The 26,787-nt window shown below is 35.5% G+C and overlaps 3 protein-coding genes across 3 annotated transcripts; all 3 read left to right on the plus strand.

Annotated features, from left to right (window-relative positions):
• The first annotated feature begins 3,728 nt into the window (after window positions 1-3,728).
• On the plus strand, window positions 3,729-4,380 carry LOC131801782 (larval cuticle protein 65Ag1-like). Its single transcript, XM_059120724.1, has 2 exons — window positions 3,729-3,894; window positions 3,972-4,380. Exons 1-2 carry the CDS (start codon window positions 3,782-3,784, stop codon window positions 4,168-4,170), a joined length of 312 nt encoding a protein of 103 aa, XP_058976707.1. The 5' UTR covers window positions 3,729-3,781; the 3' UTR covers window positions 4,171-4,380.
• Window positions 4,381-11,559: 7,179 nt separating this feature from the next.
• On the plus strand, window positions 11,560-12,049 carry LOC101888249 (larval cuticle protein 65Ag1-like). The gene is made up of 2 exons (XM_005181912.4): window positions 11,560-11,717; window positions 11,822-12,049. The coding sequence occupies exons 1-2, from the start codon at window positions 11,602-11,604 to the stop codon at window positions 12,018-12,020; spliced, it is 315 nt and encodes a 104-aa protein (XP_005181969.1). The 5' UTR covers window positions 11,560-11,601; the 3' UTR covers window positions 12,021-12,049.
• Window positions 12,050-16,415: 4,366 nt separating this feature from the next.
• Window positions 16,416-16,911, plus strand: LOC101888068 (larval cuticle protein 65Ag1-like). The gene is made up of 2 exons (XM_005181911.4): window positions 16,416-16,579; window positions 16,684-16,911. Exons 1-2 carry the CDS (start codon window positions 16,464-16,466, stop codon window positions 16,880-16,882), a joined length of 315 nt encoding a protein of 104 aa, XP_005181968.1. The 5' UTR covers window positions 16,416-16,463; the 3' UTR covers window positions 16,883-16,911.
• The last annotated feature ends 9,876 nt before the right edge of the window (window positions 16,912-26,787 follow it).

The raw sequence follows: 26,787 nt of genomic DNA on the forward strand, positions 1-26,787 counted from the left end.
TTTGGTAAGAATTTTCCAGAAAAAAAAGTTATTCGTGATGGAATTCAAGCGTGATAGTGTGATTTCTTTATATTTGGCTGGAAACCCGAAAGTGGCTATCGTTAGAGCACTCCAGCATTTAAATGTGAATAAATATTTTGTGTCTCGTACCATCGCTCGTTACTGTGATACCGGGTAGCGTAGCTCGACGTCAAGGAAGTGGACGGAAAAAACAGCACCATCAGCAGAAATGGTTCGAAAAGTATAAAAGCGACTTGATCGCGACACCGCGTCACAGTGGCCGAAAAATGGCTCGTGAGCTGAACATATCGCAATATTCCATTCGAAAATGTTGAAAAATGAGCTCGAGGTAAAGATATTGAAATTCCAAAAAGTGGAAGAACTCACACCGCAACAGGAAGAAAATTAGCTCAAAAGAGCTAAAGAGTTGCTTCGCTTGGCCGAAAGTGGTGAACTGCCGAATTTGTAAGGAGGCTAGCTGAACTCAAGAACTCAAGCGCCGGCCATGGTGTTGGTGTGGGCCGCCATTACAGTCAATGGTCGTTCTCCTCTCGTATTAATCGACCAAATATTATCGAGAAAATATAAATACCGAATATTATCGTGAAAATATTCTGAGGGTGTATTTAAGCCTTGGTCACGCAAACATTTTGTCCGCAGACCTTGGACATTCCAACAGGACTCAGCACCATCTCACTCAGCACGCTACACCCAAGAATGGTTACAAAATGACGTTCCTCGCTTCATTTCCAGCACACAGTGGACACCAAAATCTCCGGATACCAATCCTTTGGACCATTGTGTCTGGAGTATTTTGGAAAGCAAGATTGGCACTAAAAAATACCAAAGTGTCGATCACCCGGGAATGGGCCAAAATACCGCAGAGCACAATTCGGGCAGCGTGTCACGGTTTCATTGGTCGTTTAAAGGTCATACTTCGTGCCAAAGGTGACCAATCTTCACAACAGATTTTGTGTTAGCAAAAACGTTTGTATGTGCGAAATTTGAAGAGAGTTGGATGCTTATTTCGTTTTCTTTGAGCGTTTTGTCTTTCAAACTTCTGAACTCTATGTGGGGAAGGTACCAGAAGAAATGGTCCGATCTCTACTATCTTTATAACATATCTTGTATTGATGGAAATAATGAGATGTACCAAATCTGAATGAAATTGGATATTAATTTCGCGTTAAATGCGCTTCTTGGATATTCAAAATTTACCAGAAGGAGTGGATCGCTATATCCCATCTCCACAGCAGATCATGTGTTAATAGAAGTAATGAAAATGTGTGAAAGATGAAGAGACACGGATGTTTATTTCGGATTTTATGATCGTTTTGGTTATTCAAAACATTGATCCTTTGCGGGAGAGGTACAAAAAGGGGTGGTCCGATCTCTACCATATTCTTAACAGATCTTGTATTGATATAAATATTGAGATGTGGCAAGTCTGAATGGAATCGGATCTTAATTTCGCGATTTATAAGCTTCATGGATATTCAAAATTTTTACCCTTTGTGGGGGAGGCACCAGAAGTAGTGGACCGATATATTCCATCTACAGTTCTGATTATGTTTTAATAGAAATATTGGGATGTGTGAAAATTGGCAAGAATCGGATGGTTACTTCGCATTTCATAAGATTTATAATTATTCAAAATTTTTACCCTTTGTCGGGAATTTTGACCCGTAGTACGGAAGCAAATATTAGGATTTGCAAAGTTGGAGCAAAATTGGATTATCATTTCTCCTTCATATTTTACTGCAGTAAAATATGTTTTTTTGAAAAATTCGAACTGTTGTGGTAGAGGTATCAGAAGGATATTGACCATCTCCGAACTCGATCTACGTTTCACCTGTCGGCAAATCAAGTTCAATTTTTTTTTGTAACAAAGTTTTGGGTCTATATGCTTTCTTTCGATATCGAAAAAAATTCTATCGAAATCGACTCTAAGATTCGATATTTTGTGGCTTTTAACGAAATTTTCATTTAAATCAACCTGAAATTGGTATATTAATGTACATTTCGGTCAATATCGAATGAGAGAATTTGACCCCTGTTTTGTCTGGTATCAAATACACCTCAGAAATATATATTTAACTAATATTGTCAGAATCGGATCAGATTTGGATATAGCTTCCATATACGTCTTTATCCGATTTCAGGGCACCAAATGGCCAATATTAGACCAAATGACCTAAATTTAACTAAATTTAGTCTAAAAGCCTATTGGCTTTTTTTTTGTGTGTTTTAAGTCCTTCACATGCGTAATATGCACACTGCAAGAATGATATTTGCTACAAGATATCAAATACAGCTCAGAAATATGCGTTTAACAGTTTGTCAATATCGGTTCAGATTTGGATATACCTTCCATATCTATCTTTGTCCGATTTTTTGTGCCCTAAATGGCTAATATCAGCCCAAATGAATTGAATCTTGGCAGTTCCGACTGAATTGATCTTAGAAAGAAGTACTACAAATTTGGTGAGAATAGGTTCAGATATAGATTTGGTCCGATTTGGTCTTAAAGTCCTCCCCACATTCAAAAAATACAAAAATACACCACAAGGATATTTGATACCGTACACCAGATACAGCTCGAAAGTATCTCTTTGGTGAAAATAGGTTCAGAAATTTGGTGAAAATAGGTTCAGATATAGATTTGGTGCGATTTTGGTGCGGAGCCCAAATGAACTGAATCTTGGCAGTTCCGACTGAATTGATCTTAGAAAGAAGTACTTCAAATTTGGTGAAAATAGGTTCAGATATAGATTTGGTCCGATTTGGTCTTAAAGTCCTCCTCACATTCAAAAAATACAATCCACCACAAGTATATTTGATACCGGACACCAGATACAGCTCGAAAATACCTCTGCCTAAGTTTATCGAGATCGGTTCAGATTTTTATATACCTTCGATACACATTTTTATCCGAATTTACGGTCATTGCTCACCATTTATGTAATATAAGCCCAAATTGAATAGATTTTTTCATATTCAACAGAATATTACCAATTGGTAAGACTCGGTCCGGAATATCTATTGCTCCAATAAATATTTTTTAATAAAATCCTTATCGAAGTCATATCATGCACTATACGGAAAATGTTATTTGTTTCATAGATGCTACGATCTACTACAAATGAAAATACGGCAGCTCTACTTAATACGCGAAGTGGTGTAGGGTATCATATAGTCGGCCCCGCCCGACTTTTGACCTTTCCTTACTAGTTTCTACTTATATCACCATTTCATTTTTGTACGAATTTGTCAAAAGTCGACTTAGGCGACATTCTGCCACAACCGCCGCCTTTTATGGCCATATTGATGAAAATGTTTTATTTATTATTTCTCGTCTGTGTTTCTTTGGGGCTTTTAAACACATTTCAATAAAAAATACTAAATTAGCCTTCTTCCTCTTTGATATCGATTTTTGCACGCAACTATTTCAGGCCATACTGTCGACCAAAACAATCGTTCGATGTAGATTTATTCACAAAATAGCTTAATTTGAATTGTCGTCATAGAGTGGCTGTTATCGATGACGGCCAGCTTCTTTTGTGATTCTTTACATAGTCGCCCTCATTGTAGGGCATTAAAATTCAAGATCAAACTTTAACAATCCAAAATAGAAGAATTATGCAAATGGATCTATAAAAATTTTGTGGAAACAACAAAAAAATGCTATAAATAATAACTAAAGATCAGAGTTCGACATCATTCAGCCGCATTAACTCTTCTAGTCAACGACGTAGAACAAGCCGAAAAAAAAAACTTCAACATGAAATTCATCATTGTTTTTGTTGCCCTCTTCGCCTTGGCTTTGGCCGCTCCCGCCGAAGTTGAAATTTTGAAGAGCGAATCTGATGTTGGTCCCGAATCCTTCCAATATGCGTAAGTATTTTGAACTACTACCCACGCCCAAAATATGGCTTAATTTAACATTTCTTTCAAATTCCTTCTTATTACAGTTATGCCACCAGCGATGGTCAAGAAGCTGAAGCTCAAGGTCAATTGAAGAATGTCGGCTCTGAAGATGAAGCTATCTCCGTCAAGGGCTCTTTCTCCTTCGTTGCTGATGATGGCCAAACCTACACCGTCAACTATGTTGCCGATGAAAACGGTTTCCAACCCCAAGGTGCCCATTTGCCCGTTGCCCCTGAAGCTTAAGTTGTTGATTTGTTCCTGAAATCTAACCCCTAATCCTTTATCCTTCACTCCCAAACTCCTTTCCCCTCCTTAAATTTCCCCTACCCAACCCACAAACCCTTTGTAAAATGTTATAAATTGCTCTCTATAGTTGGCAATATTTGTCAGCCGTAGTGGAGAATTATTATCAAAGTTGTTATTTGACCAAAATAGGATAAGTCAAAAAAGGAAAAAAAAATCGAAATTAAAAAAATATATAATTTTTTTAGTTACAAAAAAAAATTGAGTCTTATTGAGAGAATTTTGACAATGGAAAAACATTTTGGGAACAAAAAATACAAAAAAAATACCTCTGAGGTTAAATGCGAACCTAAAGGGTGGGAAGTTTTATATTATCCTAGGGCATTACCCCCACTCTTCTGAAACTGGAAATTATTCAAATTCTTAAACACATTCTTAAAAGCCCACGACCTCTATAAGAAATTTTCAAGAAATTTGTCCATAGTTTAAGTTTCGAAAAAAAACCTTTAAATGGTCCTGATTTTTTTCAAGTCGCATAAGTACCAAAAAATATATATAAGTAAATAAATTAAAATAAAAATCCACAATTATTGCCGGAGTGGAACATCTCTCCAATATTTGGAACGAATTTGGAAATTAAAAAAAAAATAATAATAAAATCCATTACAAATTATGTTAAAATTTTAAAAATATCGAATATAGCCGTTAAAATGGGATCTATACAAGAACGTGGACCTGCATAGACAACTTTTTTCATTGGCCAAAATTCAAATACGAAAATTTAAAAAAAAATCGGTGTATTATGTCTCTAATATCATCCAAATACGGAATATAGGGAGGTACAGATGTATGGGGGATATACGAGAACGTGGACCTGCTTTGTCAATTTTCCTTCACAGACTGTAGTACACATTAGGAACTTCAAATATTTTAAACAATTTTGGAGAATATTGTACCTAAAATCCGAAAATCGGGAGGTACCGTTATATAAGGGCTATAAGAAGGGGTGTACCTGCACAGACAATATTTTGTCATACGCTGTAGTATCCGTTATGAACTTCAAACGCCATATTTAAACTATTTCCGGCGAATAATATTACTTTTGTCTACCTACTTCATTTCGTTCGGAAGCTGGAGGGATTTCCACAGACGGACGGACATCGCTTAATCGACATAGAATTTTATGCTGATATTTCGAGGTGTTACAAAAGGAATGATAAACTTAATATACCCTGCATACTATGGTAGAGGGTATAAAAACAGCATCAAAAAATAGCATTCAAAAGTCGGGCTCGGACTATTGCTCCAATATATGTTAAAAAATATATATTGGAGCAATAGATATACTGGACCGATTTTCACTAACTGTGAAAATTCGGTTGAATATGAAAAAATCTATTTAATTTAATTTGAGTTGATATTACATATATGTAGAGCAATAACCATAAAATCGGACGAAGATGTATATCGTAAATCTCGATCAAACTTGGCAGAGATATTTTCTAGCAGTTATGAGAGTGCATGTTACTGAACCTTTTAGGCTGAATTCCGTCGGAGATGACAAAATTCAGCTCATTTGAGATGATATTGGTGCACAAGAAACCTGAAATCGGATAAAGATATATATGAGAGCTATATCCGTATCTGAACCGATCTTGATGAAATTTGGCAGAGGTATTTCTGGGCTGTATCTGATATCCAGTACAAAATATCATTCTTGTGGAGTGCATATTACGAATGTAATAGGCTTAAAACTTCAAATCGGATGAAACATATGTATGGGAGCTATAGCTATGTCTGAAGCGATTTCCACCAAATTTGATGTACTTGTTTCTAGATTGAATTCGGTCAGATATGCCAAAATTCAGGTCATTTGGACTGATATTGGCCATTTGGTGCACAATTAATCGGTTGAAGATATATGGGAGCTAAATCTAAATTTGAATCGATTCATAAAAATAAATCGACTCATAAAATGATTCTATGAAGATCTTCAAAAGTAACTATGGGTCTCTCTCTTCCCTCTTCATGTTATAAACAAATGCACGAAAATATAATACCCTCACCATAAAAATTGTAGCCAGGAAGTCCATGTTTGTCTGGCTTTGTTATAACTTCCATACAACAATACCTTCTCGTTTCGGGATTTGAAAATTTATTGCCTCAATATCCAAGCGGAAACCAATAGAAAAACGTTTACCTATATAATAGTTGTTCTGATGCAGGAGTAGAACCATTTACGAAATCAAAAACCCAAAATTTGTGGCTAAAATGCGATCAAAATACCGAATATGGGGAAGTATTGTTACATGGAGTCTATAGGAAAAAATTTACCTATATAGGCAATATTTTGCCACAGAAGCTAGAGCCCGCTATGAACTTTATGTAAGAATTTTAGATACGGAGGTAGAACCCGTTATGAACTCTAAGTGTCGAATTTTAAGTAATTCCTTTAGAAAATGTAGCAAAAATCGTTAAAATGCCGAATATGTGGAGGTACAATTATATGGGGGCTATATGAGAACGGTGACGGATATAGCTCATCTTCCAACTTGAGTTGGCCTACAGACAAAATACACCTCTTCGCAAAATCATAGCTTTCTATCACATTCCGTTTGGACTCTAGCGTGATTATAACAGACGGATGGCCAGGACTAAAACGACTTAAAATCTTACGTTGATCAAGAATTTGGGTCTAAAATCGTTATTTCGATAAGTTACAAACTTAAAAATCCCTTCATATATGGTAGAATACACCTAAATCGGGTATTTGAAAGTTCACAGCGAAAGGTGACCCAACCAGAGTCAGGAAGTCGTATCTTCCAACTCCAATTTTTTAAATTTTTCAGATTAAAGTTCTTCAGAATCCATTAATTTTAGGAATAGAATGTCTTTGGCAATATCTATATATATAAATGTAAGTTGTGTTAGTTACTACGCTTATAACTTAAGAACCGCTGGATTAATTTTAACGATTCACACAAATTCGGAGTTGTCTACTCTCCGAAAAGGATAATATCCAAAAAAAATCGTAAAAATGTGATATATTAACATTTTCATTTTGACTTTTCAAATGTACAATAGTAATGTTTTATTTTGAATGATTTTTTTCCATTTTGACTTACTTTTTTCTAATGTACATTTGTAGTGTTTTTTATATTTTATTTTTGAATTCGAATATTTATACCAATTTATTTAATTGACTTGATTTCTTGAGAACTGAAATTGATGGCGGGTTACATGGAAGTGTAGTAGCGAATTATGTGGTGGCGAAACGGAATAGATGATATCGAAATAATTTAACGCGGTCACACCAAAGTTAAAAGATAATTACTTTTTCTAAATCGCTGAAAAATCATGAAAAAGAGATCTCATTGCAAAAATCAAAAAAACATTTTCAATGGAATCGAATTTTAAAGTAATAGTACATTCTATTGACAAACTTTGTAAGGAAGGATCTTAAAACATTTGCTGTAAAAAATCAGCGAAAAAGTTGAAGACTTTTTCAATTTGTTATTCTTTTTTTTTGTCAATTTTTTTTTCAATTTGTATTATCATATTGAATTCAGTGGATTTTTTGTGAACAAAATAAAGAATAATTTTTCACTAAAAAAATTAAATAAGTGCGAAATAGGATGTTAACTGACATCTACCTTTCAACTCCAGGGCCTACATCGTGGGTTAGCTGAAAGATGCGAACACATTTAAACAAACAAAAATGACCGAAAAAGCTTAATGGAGCTCATTTCAAAGCGTGACAATGATCCGTCCAATGAGAGCTCAAAATGCAAAATTCTTTGGGAGAATAATAAGTAATATACCAATATTGAAATAAAAGGTGCAAAATAGTAGAGCGAATGGGACTTTTAGTAAGAAAAGGTTTTATATCCTTCCAGAAATTCTTCCAAAAAATTAAAAATACCTAAAATCACTTTTGCAGGTCTTTATATCGATCATAACTCATGGATAAGGGAACAACCCGATTTCATATTTATATAACCATCTATGATTTAAGTTATTTTTGGGGTCTTGGCCGGCCACTTTTTTCATTTTTGGCCCTTATTTGACATTTTTGTTTCTAAGGGGGTAGATAACCTCTTCGCATAAAATTTGAAATTTTCAGAGTAGGGCCCATATTGGTATTAACCACATTCATCAATTGATTTGGCTAAAAAATTTTATTTATGCCACCCTGGGGTAGGGAACCATCATACAGATAATTGCCACATAGGAATTTATTTAAGTAAAGTCCCCACATTGGAGTATCCCCAAGTCCACTTTCACATCTAATGTGTGGTCAGAAAAGAAAATTTTGTATTCTATTGGATTTGTAACCCCCAATACAATATTGGTTGGAAACGTATATTTGGGATATACATCTATATGAAATAAATTGTGGAAACATGAACAAATTACAAATATAAGAAAGTAGCACGGGACCGAATATTTGTTTAATCATCATTGAATTATCCTATGATGAAAATATGGACTTTAAGGGGTCTCCAACTTACAATTTAAATGGCAAATAAAATTAATTCCCATCTTATCATTCTGCCCTCAATTATGAGGTGGATAAAACTATTTTTACTTATTTAAATCACGCGAAATGCTATGACATGCTATATTGTTCTGCTATATTTTTGATTTGGCCTCTATTTGTCATCTTGGATTATAAGGGGTAGAAGAAAGTTTTCAATGTAGGTCGATGTTTCGGAGAAGTGCCCATATAAAGAAGGTACCTCCTAATTTAACCACATTTCAAAGAATTTGGCTAATAATGCGTATTAGGGGGGTGAAAATCTTACACTAAAATTTCAACATATCTACAAATTTTAGAATTTTTATCCATGTTATAATACCCTCTCAAGTCCACCTTTTGGCGGACAAACAGACTGACATGGTTAGGGGGACTTATGAGGACTCTAATGCACAATCTAAGTTGCTAATGGGTTTAAAAAAGTAATTAACTTTGGCTATTCTTAAATCATTCTCAATTCTCAATCATCCCTCAATTATGTAGTATATAAAATACAGCAAATTCCAAATTACTGCTCATTTGACTGGAAGATTTTGCTACGATTTTTACCATATTAAAAATTAATTTGATCCCTTATTTTTAATAGATTTGTATAGCACATCCACACAGTTGAAGCCCACGGTTTAAATATTGAAGCCCACTGGTTAAAAATGGGTACAGGTATTTTAAAACACTTTAAATCGACCTGTACGTGAACACTTATATCAGTCATATCTGTGAATAATTATGCTTGGGAATATATGCATAATAGACAAAAACTACGGGCCGGCAACGCGGACCGGGCCAGCTAGTAACTAATAATAATAAGAGGATTATTTTTTTGTTGAACATGTTAATACTTAAGCGAGTCAACAAGGGTGTCTTATTGGTCCATTTAAAATATATATAACTGAGTCCTGATGAGTTAAAATTATTTGCCAAAAAATTTATGTTTCGCAAGGCAAACATGTGATACCCTACAACATTATAAAATGTTGGTAGCCCCTTAGGTCCAAATCCATTTTATTATGTCGTGCTGATAGGTATTCAAAACAATTTTAAATAAACGAAGTAGTAGTAGTAGGATGCTTCTTTTGAATTTTTTGAGAAATACATTATTCAACATTTTGACCCTTTGTGGGGGTGGTTCCAGGAGGAGTGCACCGAATATCCTATCTTCACACCAGATATTTTGTTAATAAAAATATTCAGATGTTTGAAATTTGAAGGGAATCAAGCACACAATTCTTGCGAATTTTCTGAGAGGTATAATTATTCAAAATTTCGACCCGTAGTAGGGTGAAGGAGAGGTCCGATATATTTCATCTTGATACCAGATCTTGTGTTTGAAAAAAATATTGAAATGTATGAAATTTAAGAACAATCGGACCCTTATTTCACTTTTCATAAGAGTTATAATTATTGCAAAATTTGACCCTCTGTAGGGGAAGTGTCAGAGGTAGTGGTCTACCTAGTCCTGTTTTAGTAAAAGCACTGAGATGTCTGAAATTTTAAGTGAATTGGACGCTCAATCCAAATTTTATGACGTTTTGGTTATTCAAAAATTTAATTCTTTGTGGGGAAGGTACCTGAAGAAAAGGTTCGTCCAATCCATTCTACCACATCTTGTATTGATAAAAATATAGTAAATATAGGAAAAACATATAGAATTTGAAAGAAAAAAATGTGGCGCCCAATCGCAATTCTCTAAACATTTGTAGAAAAAAACTTCTGCAGATTTTCTACATACAGGAGACAATTAAAAGATTTCTTGTAGACAGGAGACAGAAGACGTTTGGGGGGGTCTTCTATTGATTGAAGACCCTAAACAGACCCTTTTACAGGTCTTCTATGGACCAAAGACCTTTATCAGGCTTTCTACTGAAGTGATTTCCATACCTATTCCAATAGGGTCCATCAAGATCCGTGGCTATACTAACATTACCCTCCACTTTTGGGATGAAAGGGTCACAGCTTCCGGGACGACACAGTTTTTAAATCTTTATTTCCTCAAAAACAAGGTAGGTGCTACAGTTTCTCTATCGAACCTGTACTTGATCCACAGAAAATGTAAAAAAATCCTCGATATTCACAAAAATATTTTTGCGTAAATTTTTCCAAATTTCAAGGTATTAGCTTCCGCGGTTCTAAAATGTAGCTATATCTCCCATATATGTTTCCGATTTGATATTTCGATTCCGGATTCCGGACACAGAATCTATGGAAGTAAGGTTTTAAAAGAATAACGAGGATATGCGCGTTTATTCTGGAACGAGATTGCATTTCAGAATAAGCCACAGACTAAATGGCCAATATAGATATTCTGATAAGCTCTACACTATTACCCTTGAACGTTTTGAATTTCAAATAATTCCACAGCACACAGGTCTCCACGGGTCTGGTTTTTTAAGCTACTAATATTTATTTTTATTTTATTCAAGACTGGTTAATTCAGAAACGATGATGTATGAATTTCCCCCTACATTTATGTTCCATGTGTAGTCGTTCCATCGTTGTTATGTTTTGACGTAGGCCTATTGTTTGGCCGTCCCATAGCGATGTCTACACACACCGATATACCAACATAAGTTAAATTTACATTCTGGTTATGAAACTTCTTATGCTGCCAATTCTAGGCTTAACATGGCGATGGCTTACCGGCTAATTTGAATATACCGCCAAGTTTCGATTTTTGTTGGAATCGCTAAATATTGCCAAAGAGTTTGAACTACATTACATAATAGAAAACATACAAAAATATACTAATTTCAATTTAATCTCATAGGTATTGAGATTAAGATGCCAAGAGTTTGATGATACACATTTTCGTATAAATTGCAGAACCCAGTCCACAATTGGTATCATTCAAACGTCAGCTACGACAAACGAAGGAAATCAAAAAAACCAAAATCAAAATGAAATTCATCATTGTTTTCGCCGCCCTCTTCGCCTTGGCTTTGGCCGCTCCCGCCGAAGATGCTGTTGTCCTTAAGAGCGAATCTGAAGTTGGTCCCGAATCCTTCCAATACGCGTAAGTATCCGGAACTCTCGAACTCATTGTGATGCCTCGCCGACCACGAAAAAAGGATGGATTAATTCAACATTTTTTTTTTCCATTTCCCCTCTCTATTACAGTTATGCCACCAGCGATGGTGTCGAAGCTGAAGCTCAAGGTCAATTGAAGAATGTCGGCTCTGAAGATGAAGCTATCTCCGTCAAGGGCTCTTACTCCTTCGTTGCTGATGATGGCCAAACCTACACCGTCACCTATGTTGCCGATGAAAACGGTTTCCAACCCCAAGGTGCTCATTTGCCCGTTGCCCCTGAAGCCTAAGATGTAGTTGTTGTCTAGTTAAGTTAATAAAAAAATCTTTTTTTACAAAAAAATTTTACCCGAGTTATTTTTTGGTTATTTGTAAGTTTACTTCAAAAAGTTACCAAAATAGAGAGGAAAAGCTCCCACTCTGTCTTTTCGTATTAAGATTCCTCGGAATCTGTGCATTTAAGGAATATAGTGTCGTGTATATTTCGGAGGAAATTGCAAAGAAGGGGTCTCTTTGGTCCTTTTTTGTAGCAATTCGAAGTATTCTTCAATATCATTTGTCACAAAATTTTACTATAGGTTCTAGATTTCGTCAAAATTTGAAATCTTGCCTAAACGACAGGAATTGAATTGTACACTGTGCGACAAAATTATTATTTTTTAATAGCTAAGAAAGAGCTAAGAAAAAGAAAACACGTGTATCGGCGTTTCAAAAAGTTTACATCGAAAAGAAAGCAAAATAGAGGAGGAAGGTTCCCCCTCCTTCAGACTTTTGAAAAATTCCGATTAAGATTCCTTGGAATCCGTTTATTTTTGTGGTACATAGTGTTTTCGCCAAATATTGCAGAAAAAAGATACGAGAAATATTTCGATAGAAAATTTTAACCCACACGCAAGTCAAGAAAGAAGTAGGCCAAAATATTTTATAAAATTATTTGTCATGAAATTTTACTTTGTATCTAAACAGGGCTAAAGCTACATAGGGCTAAAGCTACATACTTTTTGGGAGTTTTTGCAAAAATCTCCCACAAAGCATCAATCTCGAAAGATGACGTCAAAAACAAAAATATTCTTCATTAAATTGTTAATGTCACCAAGGAAAATAAATCTATATTTAAAATGTATATCAAAAAAATATTTGCATCAATTTTCCAAAAAAAAAACCTATGATATTCTCTTCTTTTACCCTCCACATAGAAACGTAGGCTATATTAACTTTGTCATTCCTAAATATTCGCCCTTGACACCATAAAGTATATCTTTTTCTATATCTATAAAAGAGGAAAATGTTTGTATGTTTGTTTGCTTGCAATTTAGCTCCCATATAAATATTTCGACCGATTTCATGTTTGTTATGCACCAAACACGATAAATATAAGAATTTGTGGCGGAATTTGTTACAATAATAAATTTTACAAATTAGTTGGAAATCGGTTAAGATTTGGATATAGCTCCCATATATATTTTCGGCATATTTCACGTATTTTACATATCAATTTCAATGAAATATGGAAGGTGTGTGTGAAATCGATTCAGGTTGGGATATGATTTTATTAAGAAGCATTTAATTGAGGATACGCTTATTACGGAGAAGTATGTTTCAACCTCGAATTCTCTAATTGCAACAGAAATACCACTCAACTTCTAAAGATTGCAGCTTCCTGCACGCTGGGCATATTCTATGAAATTTAGAAATCCGAAGGACAAACCCTTCGTATATGCGGACAAAATTTGACATGTTCTTGCTTTTCTCATGGTCAGCTGTGCCTGACATGTTCATGCGTTTATAAAACAAGTAAAAAAACATTAAGTTCGGCCGGGCCAAACTTTTAATACCCTCCACCTTAGGGTAAAGGAAACATTAGAAGAAATGTGGCAAAAACCATTAAAATGCCGAATATCGGGATGTACCGTTATATGTGGGCTCTACCAAATCGTGGACCTACACATGCAAGGTTCCGCCAACGGAGCTAGAACCCATTATGACCTACAAATACCAATTTTCAGACAAATACGTGAAAAAAAGGGGCAAAAATCATCAAATTACCGAATATCGGGAGGTACCGTTATATGGGGGCTATACCAAAACGTGGACCTATAATTACAATGACTCGCCACACGAACTGGGATCCATTATGATCTACAACTACCAAATTTTCAGTGAAATTCGTGAAAAAATCAGTCAAAAATCATCAAAATACCGAATATTGGGAGCTACCGTTATATGGAGACTATACCAAAACGTGGACCTATACATACAATGTTTCGCCACACGAACTAGGACCCATTATGACTCACAAATACCAATTTTTACACAAATCAGTGAAAAAATGTTGCAAAAACCATCAAAATACCGAATATCGGGAGGTACCGTTATATGGGGGCTATACCAAATCATGGACCCATACATGCAATGTTTCGCCACCGGAGCTGGAACTCATTATGACCAACAAATACCAATTTTTAGACAAATCCGTTAAAAACTGTGGCAAAAATAATCAAAATATCGAATATCGGGAGGTACCATTATATGAAGGCTATACCAAAACGTGGACCTATACATGCTATGTTTTGCCACAAATACAGGGACCCGTTATGACCTACAAATACTAATTTTCAGACAAATCCGTTAAATAATGTGGCATAAATCATCAAAATACCGAATATCGGGAGGTACCGTTATATGGGGACTATACCAGAACGTGGACCGATATATCTTATTTTCAATACCAACCATCCTAGACACAATACCAATTGCTCTGCTAAATGTTGGCGCTCTACGTCAAATAATGTGGGCTGTATCGTGATTTCAACAGACAGACAGACAGACAGACGGACATCGTTAAATCGACTTAGAATTTTATGCTGATTATGAATATATATACTTTATGGGGTCTACGACGAATATTTAAGGATGTTACAAACGGAATGACAAAGTTAATATACCCTCCTTTCCAAGGTGGAGTGTATAAAAATCAAAAGGGGTAGCGAAGCGCACCGGGTTCAGCTAGGATTGTATAAAATTGGAATGTAATTTTCTTAAAAACTACAAAACCTGGGTTTATAATTTATTCCGAGATTTATGATGAAATTTTGTGTAGAATATATTTTCCTTTGACACCTTTCACCTAAATTTAAATTTTATGCTACTTTCAGGCTTCGGAAAAAATTGTTAAAAAAAGTTAGTAAATATTTTCAATTTCTTTGTCACATTTAGTAATTCATAAAAACTTTTGTACCTAAATATAAAGTTTATTCCGATTTTTATAGTGATTTTTGTGTAGAATATTTCTTTTTCTGACATAATTCGCTTAGAACAAAATTGTATGGTACTCTCAGGTGTCAACATCAAAATAAATCCGAGGAAAACTTGATCGATAATATAAAAAAATTGGGTTTTTTCATAGGAATATTAAGGCAAATATTTTTTGAATATACAGTTTAAATAGAGATCTCTTTTCCTTGGCGACTTAAAATAAAATTTAATGGAGAATATTTTTCTCTTTGAAGCCTTCCTTCTTAAATGATGCTTTATGGGAGAATTTTGCAGAATTTCACATAAAGTATGTCTCTAACCCTAAATTTTGGTTTTTGATATTTTCTGCATTTTTGGCGTTCAGATACGATATAGAGTTTTAAAGTATTCCGAGACCTATAGTAGAATTTTATGAAAAATAATTTTGTGGAATATTTTGACTTGCTACGATCCCGTTTAAAGGGAGTTTTTACCCATATTTTAAAAATGGACCAAAAAGACCACATTGTTGACTCGTTTGGGGGTTAAAATTTTCGATTAAAATAATTCTCGTATTATTATGAGTAATATTGCCAAGGACACAATATCCCGAAACTGCAAGGATTCGAAAGAATCTTAATACGAAACTTAAAAAAAAGTGTGGAATCTAACCCTTCTATTTAGGTTACTTTGCGTTGAAAACTTTCAAATCGCCCAACTTGATTTTTTTTCAAAATGGATTTACGTTCGATTTTGAATGGGCACAAATTCTTGTTAGCATAAACGATGATAGGCGTTTGGTCTGGAACGAGGTCTCAATTCAGAAAAATCCACACAATTCCACACTCAATGTAGATATTTGCCAAACTCCTAAAATAATTCCATTTTCACCCCTTAACCTTTGAATTTCAAATAACTCCATAGTACCGGTCTATGGTTTTTCGAACTGCTAATATTTTATTTTATTCAAAAATATTTAATTCAAAAATGCTGATTTAAAGATTTACATACATTTATGCTCCATGTGTAGTCGTCCCATTGTTTTTATGTATTGACGTAGGCCTATCAATGATGCCGACCATAATTTAGTTCATTTTTTTATTAATCGCCACACACACCCACCGATATACCTACATTAGTTAAAACTTCAAATCTGGTTTTGAAACTTCTTATGCTGCTAATTCTAGGCTTAACATAACAATGGCTTACCGGCTAATTTGAATATACCAGCAATTTCTTGGTGTTTTTGTTCTTGTAGCCGCTGTGATTCTGGTTGGAATCGTTAAAATATTGTCAAAGGGTTTGAACCATGTTACGTAACATATATCACCAAATCACCAATAAACTGATTTAAATTTTTTCGCATAGAAATTAACATAGCTATGCAAATAGTTTTACGATACAAAAATTTCCTATAAATTGCAGAACCCAGTCCACAATTGGTATCATTCAAACGTCAGCTACGACAAACGAAGGAAAACAAAAAAACCAAAATCAAAATGAAATTCATCATTGTTTTCGCCGCTCTCTTCGCCTTGGCTTTGGCCGCTCCCGCCGAAGATGCTGTTGTCCTTAAGAGCGAATCTGAAGTTGGTCCCGAATCCTTCCAATACGCGTAAGTATCTCGAAAACCTATTGACATTGTAATGCCTCGCCGACCACGGAAAAATGAATGGATTAATTCAACATTTCTTTTTTTCCATTTCCTCTCTATTACAGTTATGCCACCAGCGATGGTGTCGAAGCTGAAGCTCAAGGTCAATTGAAGAATGTCGGCTCTGAAGATGAAGCTATCTCCGTCAAGGGCTCTTACTCCTTCGTTGCTGATGATGGCCAAACCTACACCGTCACCTATGTTGCCGATGAAAACGGTTTCCAACCCCAAGGTGCTCATTTGCCCGTTGCCCCTGAAGCCTAAGATGTAGTTGTTGTCTAGTTAAGTTAATAAAAAAATCTTTTTTTACAAAAAAATTTTACCCGAGTAATTTTTTTGGTTATTTCTAAAAATAAGGACTATGGATAGACTACAGATATAGAAGTCAATAATAACGCTGTGCTACAAAATTCAACCATTCCATAATTACAGGAAAAATCTAGTAGATTATGAAAGTAGAAGTAATAATAGAATTTACGCGTATCGGCGTTTTGAAACTTACATCAAAAAGTTACCAAAATAGAAGAGAAATTTTTTCCCGTCTTCAATATTTTTGGAAATTTTCGAATTCAGATTTCTCGAAATCCGTGCATTTTAGGTAAATGGTGCCTTCGCCAATATTGAAAATAAAAATTCGAAAAATAACTCGAAAGGAAAATTTTACCCCAAGGAAGTCAACAAAGTGGTCTATTTAGTCATTTTTTATACCCTCAGCCATATGGCTAGAGAGGGTATATATCAATTGATGCGGCAAAACGTGCTCATCGAAATAACGGTTTTAGATACTGGGTCTCTTTGAACCAAATCCGTTGCAGGACATTTGGAGTCGATCTAGCGATGTCCGTCCGTCCGTCCACCTATCTGTCTGGCTGGTGCGCACGATAACTCTCAAAGGTAGTATCTGATTTGGTCCAAACTTGGTACATCGTAATATTTTTGTTAAACTTAGATCAAGTTCGGAGATGGGCAATATCAATCTACTCCTTCTGGTACCTCCCCCACAAAAGGTCGAAAATTTCAAAAAATATATTTTCTGCACAGAAAGAGAAAGGTTAATCCGATTTTGCTCAAACTTTGCAAATTTTTATACTTGCCTTAGTTCTAGGTCAAGTGCGAAAATGGACAATATCGATCCACTGCATCAAGTACCTCCCCCACAAAGGTTGAAAATTTTTAACAATTATTACTCTTATAAACTGTGATGTAAGAGTCCGATTGTCTTCAAATTAACCCAAGGTCTGTTGTGAATATTATTAATATTATTATTAATATTAATTCTCTTCCAGGCGGACCTATATAGCCCATCTTCGAACTTGACCTGCCTGCCTCCTATCCTTATTCGTTTTAACTGTAGAGAGGGCTAAATCATCTTAGAATTTTAGGCTGATTGTTCGGTCTAAAATTATTATTTCGATGAGTTATAAACGGAATGACGAACTTAATATACCCTCCATGCTATGTATTGTGGAGGGTATAAAAATGGTAGAGATCGGACCGTTCCTTCTGGTACCTCCCCCACAAAGGGTCAACGTTTTGAATAATCAAAACTATCATAAAATCCGACATAACACACCCTATTATTTCTACTAACACAAAACCTGCTGTGAAGATGGAATATAACGGTCCACTCCTTCTGGGTCAAAATTTTGAGTATCCACGAAGTTCAGAAACGCGAAATGAATCTACGATTTCACATCTCAATATTTCCATCAACACAAGATCTATCATAGAGATGGACCATTTCTTCTGATACCTACCCACATACATTTTTAGATTTTTTAAAAACAAAACGCTCGAAAAAATGCGGCATACAACTCTCTCCAAATTTCACATATTCAATTATATTTGCTAACGGAATATCTGTGGTGAAGATGATATATATCTGCTAACCCGTTGTGGTATCTCGCCCATAAAGAGTCACAATTTCAGGTGCTTTTATATGTCATAACTTGCAAAACAATTCGGCGATTCTTTACAACTTGATATATCCAAAAATTTCTCTTTACCAGAAATCTGATATTGATATGTAATTTTTCGGAATTTATGATTTCTCATAAAATAGGAAATTAATCTTCGATTTCCTTCAATTTTTGCCCATACCAATATTTTGATCTGTATTGGATGATATATTAAAATGGAATACTTTGGCGCTATATCAGTTACCTCACGCACATTTCCACATATTCCAAAAATTTGCACATATCTCATAAAAAGTATAGGAAGTAGTCGATATAATCCAAATCTAGCACGTTGTTATATTTATATCAGTCTCAGGTCAGATACGAAATGGTCAATATTGGCCAAATGCTTCGGAACCTCCCCCATAAAGGGTCAGCAGTTTGAATAATCATAATTCAAGGCTGGGGGTATACATCTGTCGGCAAAACCGACTGATACTATTTTACTTTGTTTTTTTTTTTTTAATTTGTCCAAAATATGTCAGTCTCTATAACGAAATTACGCGTAGCAATCAATCGGTTCCCAGCCTAAAAAAAAGAATGTGTCTAATGCATTGAAGTCATATAATTATTGCTCAGTTATTTCCCCGTCTCATTTCAAGTCTGGCTTAAATGATTTCACCAAAGCATACTTTTAGGCTGCATCGAAACAAACCGTATCTAATATCGTAAACGACCTTAAATTCACCTGGATGTCTGAGAGCGTGCTTTAGATTTTTAACTTCAACTGAACTGTGTTTGTTATGATACAATATGGTAAGATAGATAGATATGGTACGTGCACACACACACACCCACATATGTGTATGAATTATACAGATGTATCGTCGGTGCCATGCTTTGTACTTTAGAGAAACGTTTGTGATTTTCAACGTATTTCGGTATGCATTTAAATTCGTTAAAATACAATAAAGTGGATATATAGGTCCTATACCAATATGTAAACCTATTTGGACAAATTTCCGCCACAGGCATTGTTATTTTTGCGGGAGTTTCAATTACCAAACAATTTGGTGGAAAAATCAAAATATCGAATATTGAGAGGTTTCGTTATATGTGGCTACAGGAAAAAGTGTATCATATAGACTTATATGTTATGCCGCTAGAGGTAGTACCAATTACGAACTACAAATACTGAATTTTGAACAAATCCAAAAGAAAATGTGGCTAGAATCCTCCAAATACCGAATATCCGAAGATGGCGTTATATGGAGGCTACTTGAAAATGTGGACACACCAACAGAAGTAGAAGCCCTTAAGGCCTCTAAATAAAAATAATTTTAACCATTTTCCTGTCAAAATATGGGCAAAATCTTAAAAATGCTGAGTAGCGGGAGGTTCCAATACATGGGCCTATAGGAAAAGTGTATCTATATAGACAATGACCCATCATAAGAGGTAAAACCCTTAAGAACTACAAATACCGACTTTTAAACTAATCAAATAGAAAATGTGGTTAGAATCGTCCAAATACCGAATATGCCAAGATGTCGTTATATGTAGGCTCCGGGAAAACGGGGAAATACCAATAGAAGTAGAAGCCCTTAAGGCCTCTAAATAAAAATATTTTTAAACCATTTTTCTGTCAAAATATGGGCAAAATCTTTAAAATGCTGAATAGCGGGAGGTTCCGTTACATGGGAATTTAGGAAAATGTGGATCTATTTGGACAATGATACGTCATAAGAGGTAAAACCCTTAAGAACTACAAATACCGACTTTTAAACAAATCAAATAGAAAATGTGGCTACAATCGTCCAAAAACCGAATATCCGAAGATGTCGTTACATGGAAGCTACTGGAAAATGTTGACATACCAACATAAGTAAAAGCTCTTAAGACCTCTAAATTAAAATATTTTTAAACCATTTTCCTGTCAAAATATAGGCAAAATCTTAAAAATGCTGAATATCGGGAGGTTCCATTACATGGGGATGTAGGAAAAAGTTGATCTATATAGACAATGATCCGCCATAAAAGGTAAAACCCTTAAGAACTACAAATACCGAATTTTTAACAAATCAAATAGAAAATGTGATTATAATTGTCCAAATACCGAATATTGAAAGTTGTCGTTACATGGAGACTACTGGAAAACGTGGACATACCAACAGAAGTAGAAGTCCTTAGAGCCTCTAAATAAAAATATTTTTAAACCATTTTTCTATCAAAATATGTGCAAAACCATTAAAATGCTGAATAGCGGGAGGTTCTGATACATGGGTATATAGGAAAAAGTGGATCTATATGGACAATGATTCGTCATAAGAGGTGAAACCCTTAAGAACTACAAATACCAAATTTTAAACAAATCCACTAGAAAATGTGGCTAACATCGTTCAAATAACGAATATCAGAAGATTTCGTTATATGGAGGCTACTGGAAAAAATATTTTGAAACAATTTTCCTGTCAAAATCGGGAGGTTCTGATACATGGGGCTATAGGAAAAAGTGGATCAATATGAACAATGATTCGTCATAAGAGGTGAAACTCTTAAGAACTACAAATACCGAATTTTGAACAAATCAAATAGAAAATGTGGCTAAAATCATCCAAATACCGAATATCCGATGATGGTGTTATATGGAGGCCACTGAAGAATGTGGAAAAAAGTAGAAGCCCTTAAGGCCGCTATATAAAACATGTAAAAAACAGCTAATTTCGACCGGACCAAACTTTTAATGACCTCCACCATTTGGAAGGATCTTGAAATTTTTCAAAAAAGAAATCTCTCGAAAAATACTGCTCAAATGAAACCGTTGTATTGGAGGGATTTATTTTTATACCCTATGCGTTGGGGGTATTATAATTTTGATTGGGCCAACAATTATGTAACACCTCGAAATATTGGTTTCCCACATAGGAAGTATATACAGATCTTTCTATCTCGCCGAGCTGAGTCGATCTAGCTATGTATGTCCGTCCGTCCGTCTGTCCATGTTAATTTGTAATCACTCTACAGGTCGCAATTATGGCTCGATCCTCACGAAATTGAAAATGGAGGTGGGGTTAAGATCAGAATAGAACCCTATTTCTTTTGGAGATGATCGCATAATATTAAGGGGTTGAAATGGACCAAAAACGGGGGCTTCTAACATATTGTAGTGTTGTAGGGTATCACATGGTGGGTCCCGCACGACTATAGACTTAGCTTACTTGTTAATTTTTTAAGATTGTTCATGTTCCTCCATAAGTAATTTTCCATAATTTTAACCTGTTGTACCGGTTCTGAACTTCAAATGAAGCAATTCCTGTGGAGGTGCAGTTATATGTGGTCTATACGATGACGTGAAATTGCATAGACAGTTTTCCGTCAAAGATTATTGTACCCATTACGAAGTTCAAATATCAAATTTGATACAATTAGGGTAAATAATGTCACTAAAATCATCAAAAAATCGAATATCGAGAGATATCTCTATATGTGGGCTATACGAAGACGTGGACCTGCATAAGCAATTTTTTGTCATAGGCTGTAGTATCCATTAAGACTTTCAAATACGAAATCTAAAACAGTTCCGGTGAATAATGTCGCTAAAATCATTAAAATACCGAATATGGGGTACCACTATATGGGGGCTATACGAAGACGTGGACCTGCACAGACAATCTTCAGTTGTAGGCTGTAGTATCCATTGCAAACTGCAAATACCAAATTTGAAACAATTCCGATTAATAATGATGCTTAGATCACCAAAATACCGAATATCAGGAGGTATCGTTGTATGGGGCCTATACGAAGACGTGGACCTACACAGACAATTTTCTCTCATAGGCTGTAGTATCCATTACGAACTCTAAATACGTAATTTGGAACTACTCCGGTGAATAATGTCGCTAAAATCATTAAAATACCGAATATCAGGAGGTATCGTTATATGGGGCCTATACGAAGACGTGGACCTACACAGACAATTTTCATTCTTAGGTTGTAGTATCCAATACGAACTTCAAATACCAAATTTGAAACAATTCCGGTGAATAATATCCCTTAAATCGCCAAAATACCGATTATCGGGAAGTATCGCTATATGGGGGCTATAACAAAACGTGGACCTACATTTTCAATACCAAAAGTCCTGCAGACATAATATTCATTTGAGTAAAATGTTATCAACCTACTTTATTTCGTTCGGAAGCTAGAGTGATTTCCACAGACGTCTGTCCATCTGATGGATAGACGGACAGACGGACGGACATCGCTAAATCGACATATAATTTTATGCTGATGAAAAATATTTATACTTTTGTGGGGTCTAAAATGTATATTTCGAGGTGTTACAAACGGAATGACAAACATAATATACCATCCATTAAATGGTTGAGGGTATAAAAAACGGAGTTACCGTAATATGTGGGCTCTACGAAGACGTGGACCTACATTGAAACTTTTCCGTCATAGGTTGCAGTACCTAGTGCGAAGTTCAAATAAGGAATTTGAAACATTTTCGGTAAATATTGTCGCTAACATTATCAAAATGCCGAATATCGGGAGGTATTGATATATGGGGGCTATACGAAGACGTGGACCTACAAAGAAAATTTTCCGTAATAAGTTGTAGTGCCCACTACGAATTTTAAATAAGAAATTTGAAACAATTCCGGTAAATTATGTTACTAAAATCATTAAAATACCGAATGTCAGAAGGTATCGTTATTTGGGGAATATGTGGACCTATATAGACAACTCTCATCCAAGGGGTAAAGTACTTAGAGAAACTCCTTGTGTGGATTTTCAGACACTTCCATTGGTAAAATCATCAAAGTACGGGATATCGGGAGGTTCCGTTATATGGGGGCTATACGAAGACCTGGACCACAGGTCACAGGCCTACCACGAAATGCAAATACGACATACTTGGAAGGAACTTCTTGTGTGGATTTTCAGACAATTCCATTAAACATTATCAAACTACCGAATATCGGGAGGCTCCGTTTTATGGGGACTATACGAAGATATGGACCTGCAAAGGCAATTTTCTGTCACAGGCTATAGTACCTACCACGAATTGCAAATACGACATTTGAAACACTTTCGATAAATCATATCGCTTAAATAATCAAAATACGGAAAATCGGGGGATATCGTTATATGGGGGCTACATGATATTCTAGATTGATATAGACCATCATAAAATTTGACCTGCCTGCAGGCAAAAAACTAATCTATGCAAAATTTTAGGATCCTATCTTAACTGGTCTTGACTTACATGTTCCATGTTTACAACCGACGGATGGACGGACAGACCTAAATCATCGAAGAATTTTACGCTGATCAAGAATATATATTTTGTTAGATTTAAAATATTTTTTCAGTGGGTCACAAACGGAATTGCGAACTTTATATACACTCCTTACTATGTATGATTGAGGGTATAACGATTTGAAGAAATGTGGGCAAAATAATTAGTATACCGAATATTGGGAGGTACCGTTGTATGGAAGGCTATATATATAAACGAAAACCAATATTTTTCACTCCCATATTTTTTTTTTACCAAAATTTTAGCCATCAAGGTCGATCCCTCCGAAAGTGATTATCAAGGAAGGATATATTTCAAACATCTTAGAATTGTATGATAATATATAACATTTATTATTTGTGGGGTCTTAAATGATTATTCCGCTGAATTACAAACGGAATGACAAACTCAATATATCCTCCACTCTATGTATGGTGGAGGGTATAAAAACTATTCTCCAACCACATGACATTGTGCCCCGATGCGTTTCATATTCCCAAAGCTTCGATGAAAAGTTGTTGCCTGGAACATCACCTTCTCTACACCCCCTCCCCCCAGCACTGGTGTCAATAACTCCATCAATCTTTCAAAATCTCTATCAAAACAAATGAAATAAATGACCATTGGATAATTGGATGCGGTGGCGATGGTCATTGCCATATTTGCAAAACATGATTTGATGGCAATGATTTTTAATTAAATGCCATTTAACTAAGTTTGTTTAGAAATACGGATGAGTAGTTGTTGCGACTAAAAATATGTTTGAATGTAAGTAGGTATGTAGGCATGTATGTAGGTGTGTATGTGTGTATGTGTGTATGTGTCGTTAGCATAGAAATGCAACTGGAAGTGCAATGGCGGAGAGTTCCCGCAAATCACTCACCATTGATTCATTGGTCATCAATCATGACAATTTTCTGTAGATTACATATATTGAAATGTCCGTTAATTAAAATAACGGTATAGTTAGTGGGGTTTCCAGGTTTTTTTCAGACATTCAGGTTATTGTTTTGCTGTGGGCCTTATATTTTTGTTTTCTTTAATAATTTTCAACGATTTGTTTTAAGGGTGAAGAGTTGCAGATTATGAAAATATACTATAAAAGCCAATAAAAGTCTCAGCCCTGCGAGAACGATAAATTCCATAAAGAATCTCAAAAGGGATAAGGAGCAGACCGACAATTTTTATACCCTCAGCTATACGGATACAGAGGCTATATATCATTTGGAGCCGCCAAAACGCGCCTCCTCGAACTCTAGATCTATTTGGAGGAAATCCGTTTCAGGACATTAGGAGTCGATTTAAGGGTGTCCGTCCCCCTGTCTGACCAGCTGGTGTGTAGGATAACTCTCGAAGGGAGTATCCGATTTTATACAAACTTGGTACATTGTAATATTGTTGTCAAACCAAGATCGAATTCAGAGATGGACAATGTCCGTCCACCCTTTCTGGTACCTCCCCCCTACAACTCAAAATGTTCATAGAAAATAATTTAAACCATAAAAAGAGAAAGGATCATCCGATTTTGCACAACCTCTTCAAATCCCAATATATTTGTCAGGGATAGGTAAAGTGCGAATCAAATATACCCTTCTCAAAGGGTCAACATTTTGAATAATTAAATCTCTCATAAAATGCGAAATAAACATCCGATTCTCTTTAAATTTCACACAATCCAAGATTTCTGTTAACACAAGATCTAGTGCTAAGATGGTATACAGGGTGAGAAAAAACTGCAACAAAGTCAAACGCCATAATTTTTACATTTTTTTTTAAATTTTATTGAATGGAAACAAAAAATGTCGGAAGTAGCATCAAATTTTAGAATAAGTTTAGATTTGTTCGAATTGGTGGCCTTTGGCACGGATTATGACCTTCAAATGACCAATGAAACCCTCTCACGCTGCCCGAATATTTCTCTGCGATATTTTGGCCCATTTCCGGTGAAGCGCTTGCTTGAGGTAATCGACACTTTGGTATTTTTAGTGCCAACCTTGCTTTCCAAAATATTCCAGACACAATAGTCCAACGGATTGGTATTCGGGAATTTTAGTGGTTTAGTGGAATTTTAGTGAAGCGAGGAACCTCATTTTGTAACCATTCTTGGGTGGAGCGTGCTGAGTGCGAAGTTGCTGTTTTTCTGTCCTGTTGAAATGTCCAAAGGTGTGCGGCCAAAAGGCTTTATTACACCCTCCAGAATATTTTCGAAATAATATTCGGCATTTATTCTGATGTCACGGTCGATTAATACGAGCGGAGAGCAATCATTGCCTGTTATGGCGGCTCACGCCACGCCAAGTAAACACGATCATTTTGTGTGTTTACAAACTGCTGGACAACGAATGTTGTTTTCTCATTGGAGGCGGAGAAACCCAAATTCGGCAGTTCACCACTTTCCGCCAAGCGAAGCAACTCTTTAGCTCTTTTTAGTCTATTTTCTTTCTGTTGAGGTGTAAGTTCTTGCAATTTTTGGAATTTCAATGGCTTTACCCGAGCTCATTTTTTAATATTTGCCGAATGGAATATTGCTATATATTCAGATCATAAGCCATTTTTCGGCCACTGTTTCGAGCAAGTTGCTTCTTTACTTTTCGAACCATTGCTGCTGATGTTGCTGTTTTCTTCCGTCCACTTCCTTGACGACGGGCTACGCTACCAGTATCACGGTAACGAGCGATGGTACGAGACACAAAAGACTTATTCACATTTAAATGCTGGAGTGCCCTAACGATAGCCACTTGTGGTTTTCCAGCCAAATATAAAAAAAACCACACTATCACGCTTGAATTCCATTGCGAATAAATTTTTTTCTGGAAAATTCTCACCAAAATGCTTTTGTACGCTTGAGCTGTCACTGGAATAATTTTAACAGCTGTCGCGCTAGATCATTTGATACTACCAAAATGTGCCCCATCGAAATAACAGTTTTGATGGACAATATCCGTCCAATCCTTCTGGTACATCCC

Source organism: Musca domestica, unplaced genomic scaffold, assembly GCF_030504385.1.
Source record: "Musca domestica strain aabys unplaced genomic scaffold, Musca_domestica.polishedcontigs.V.1.1 171, whole genome shotgun sequence".
Classification (NCBI taxonomy): Eukaryota; Metazoa; Arthropoda; class Insecta; order Diptera; family Muscidae; genus Musca; species Musca domestica.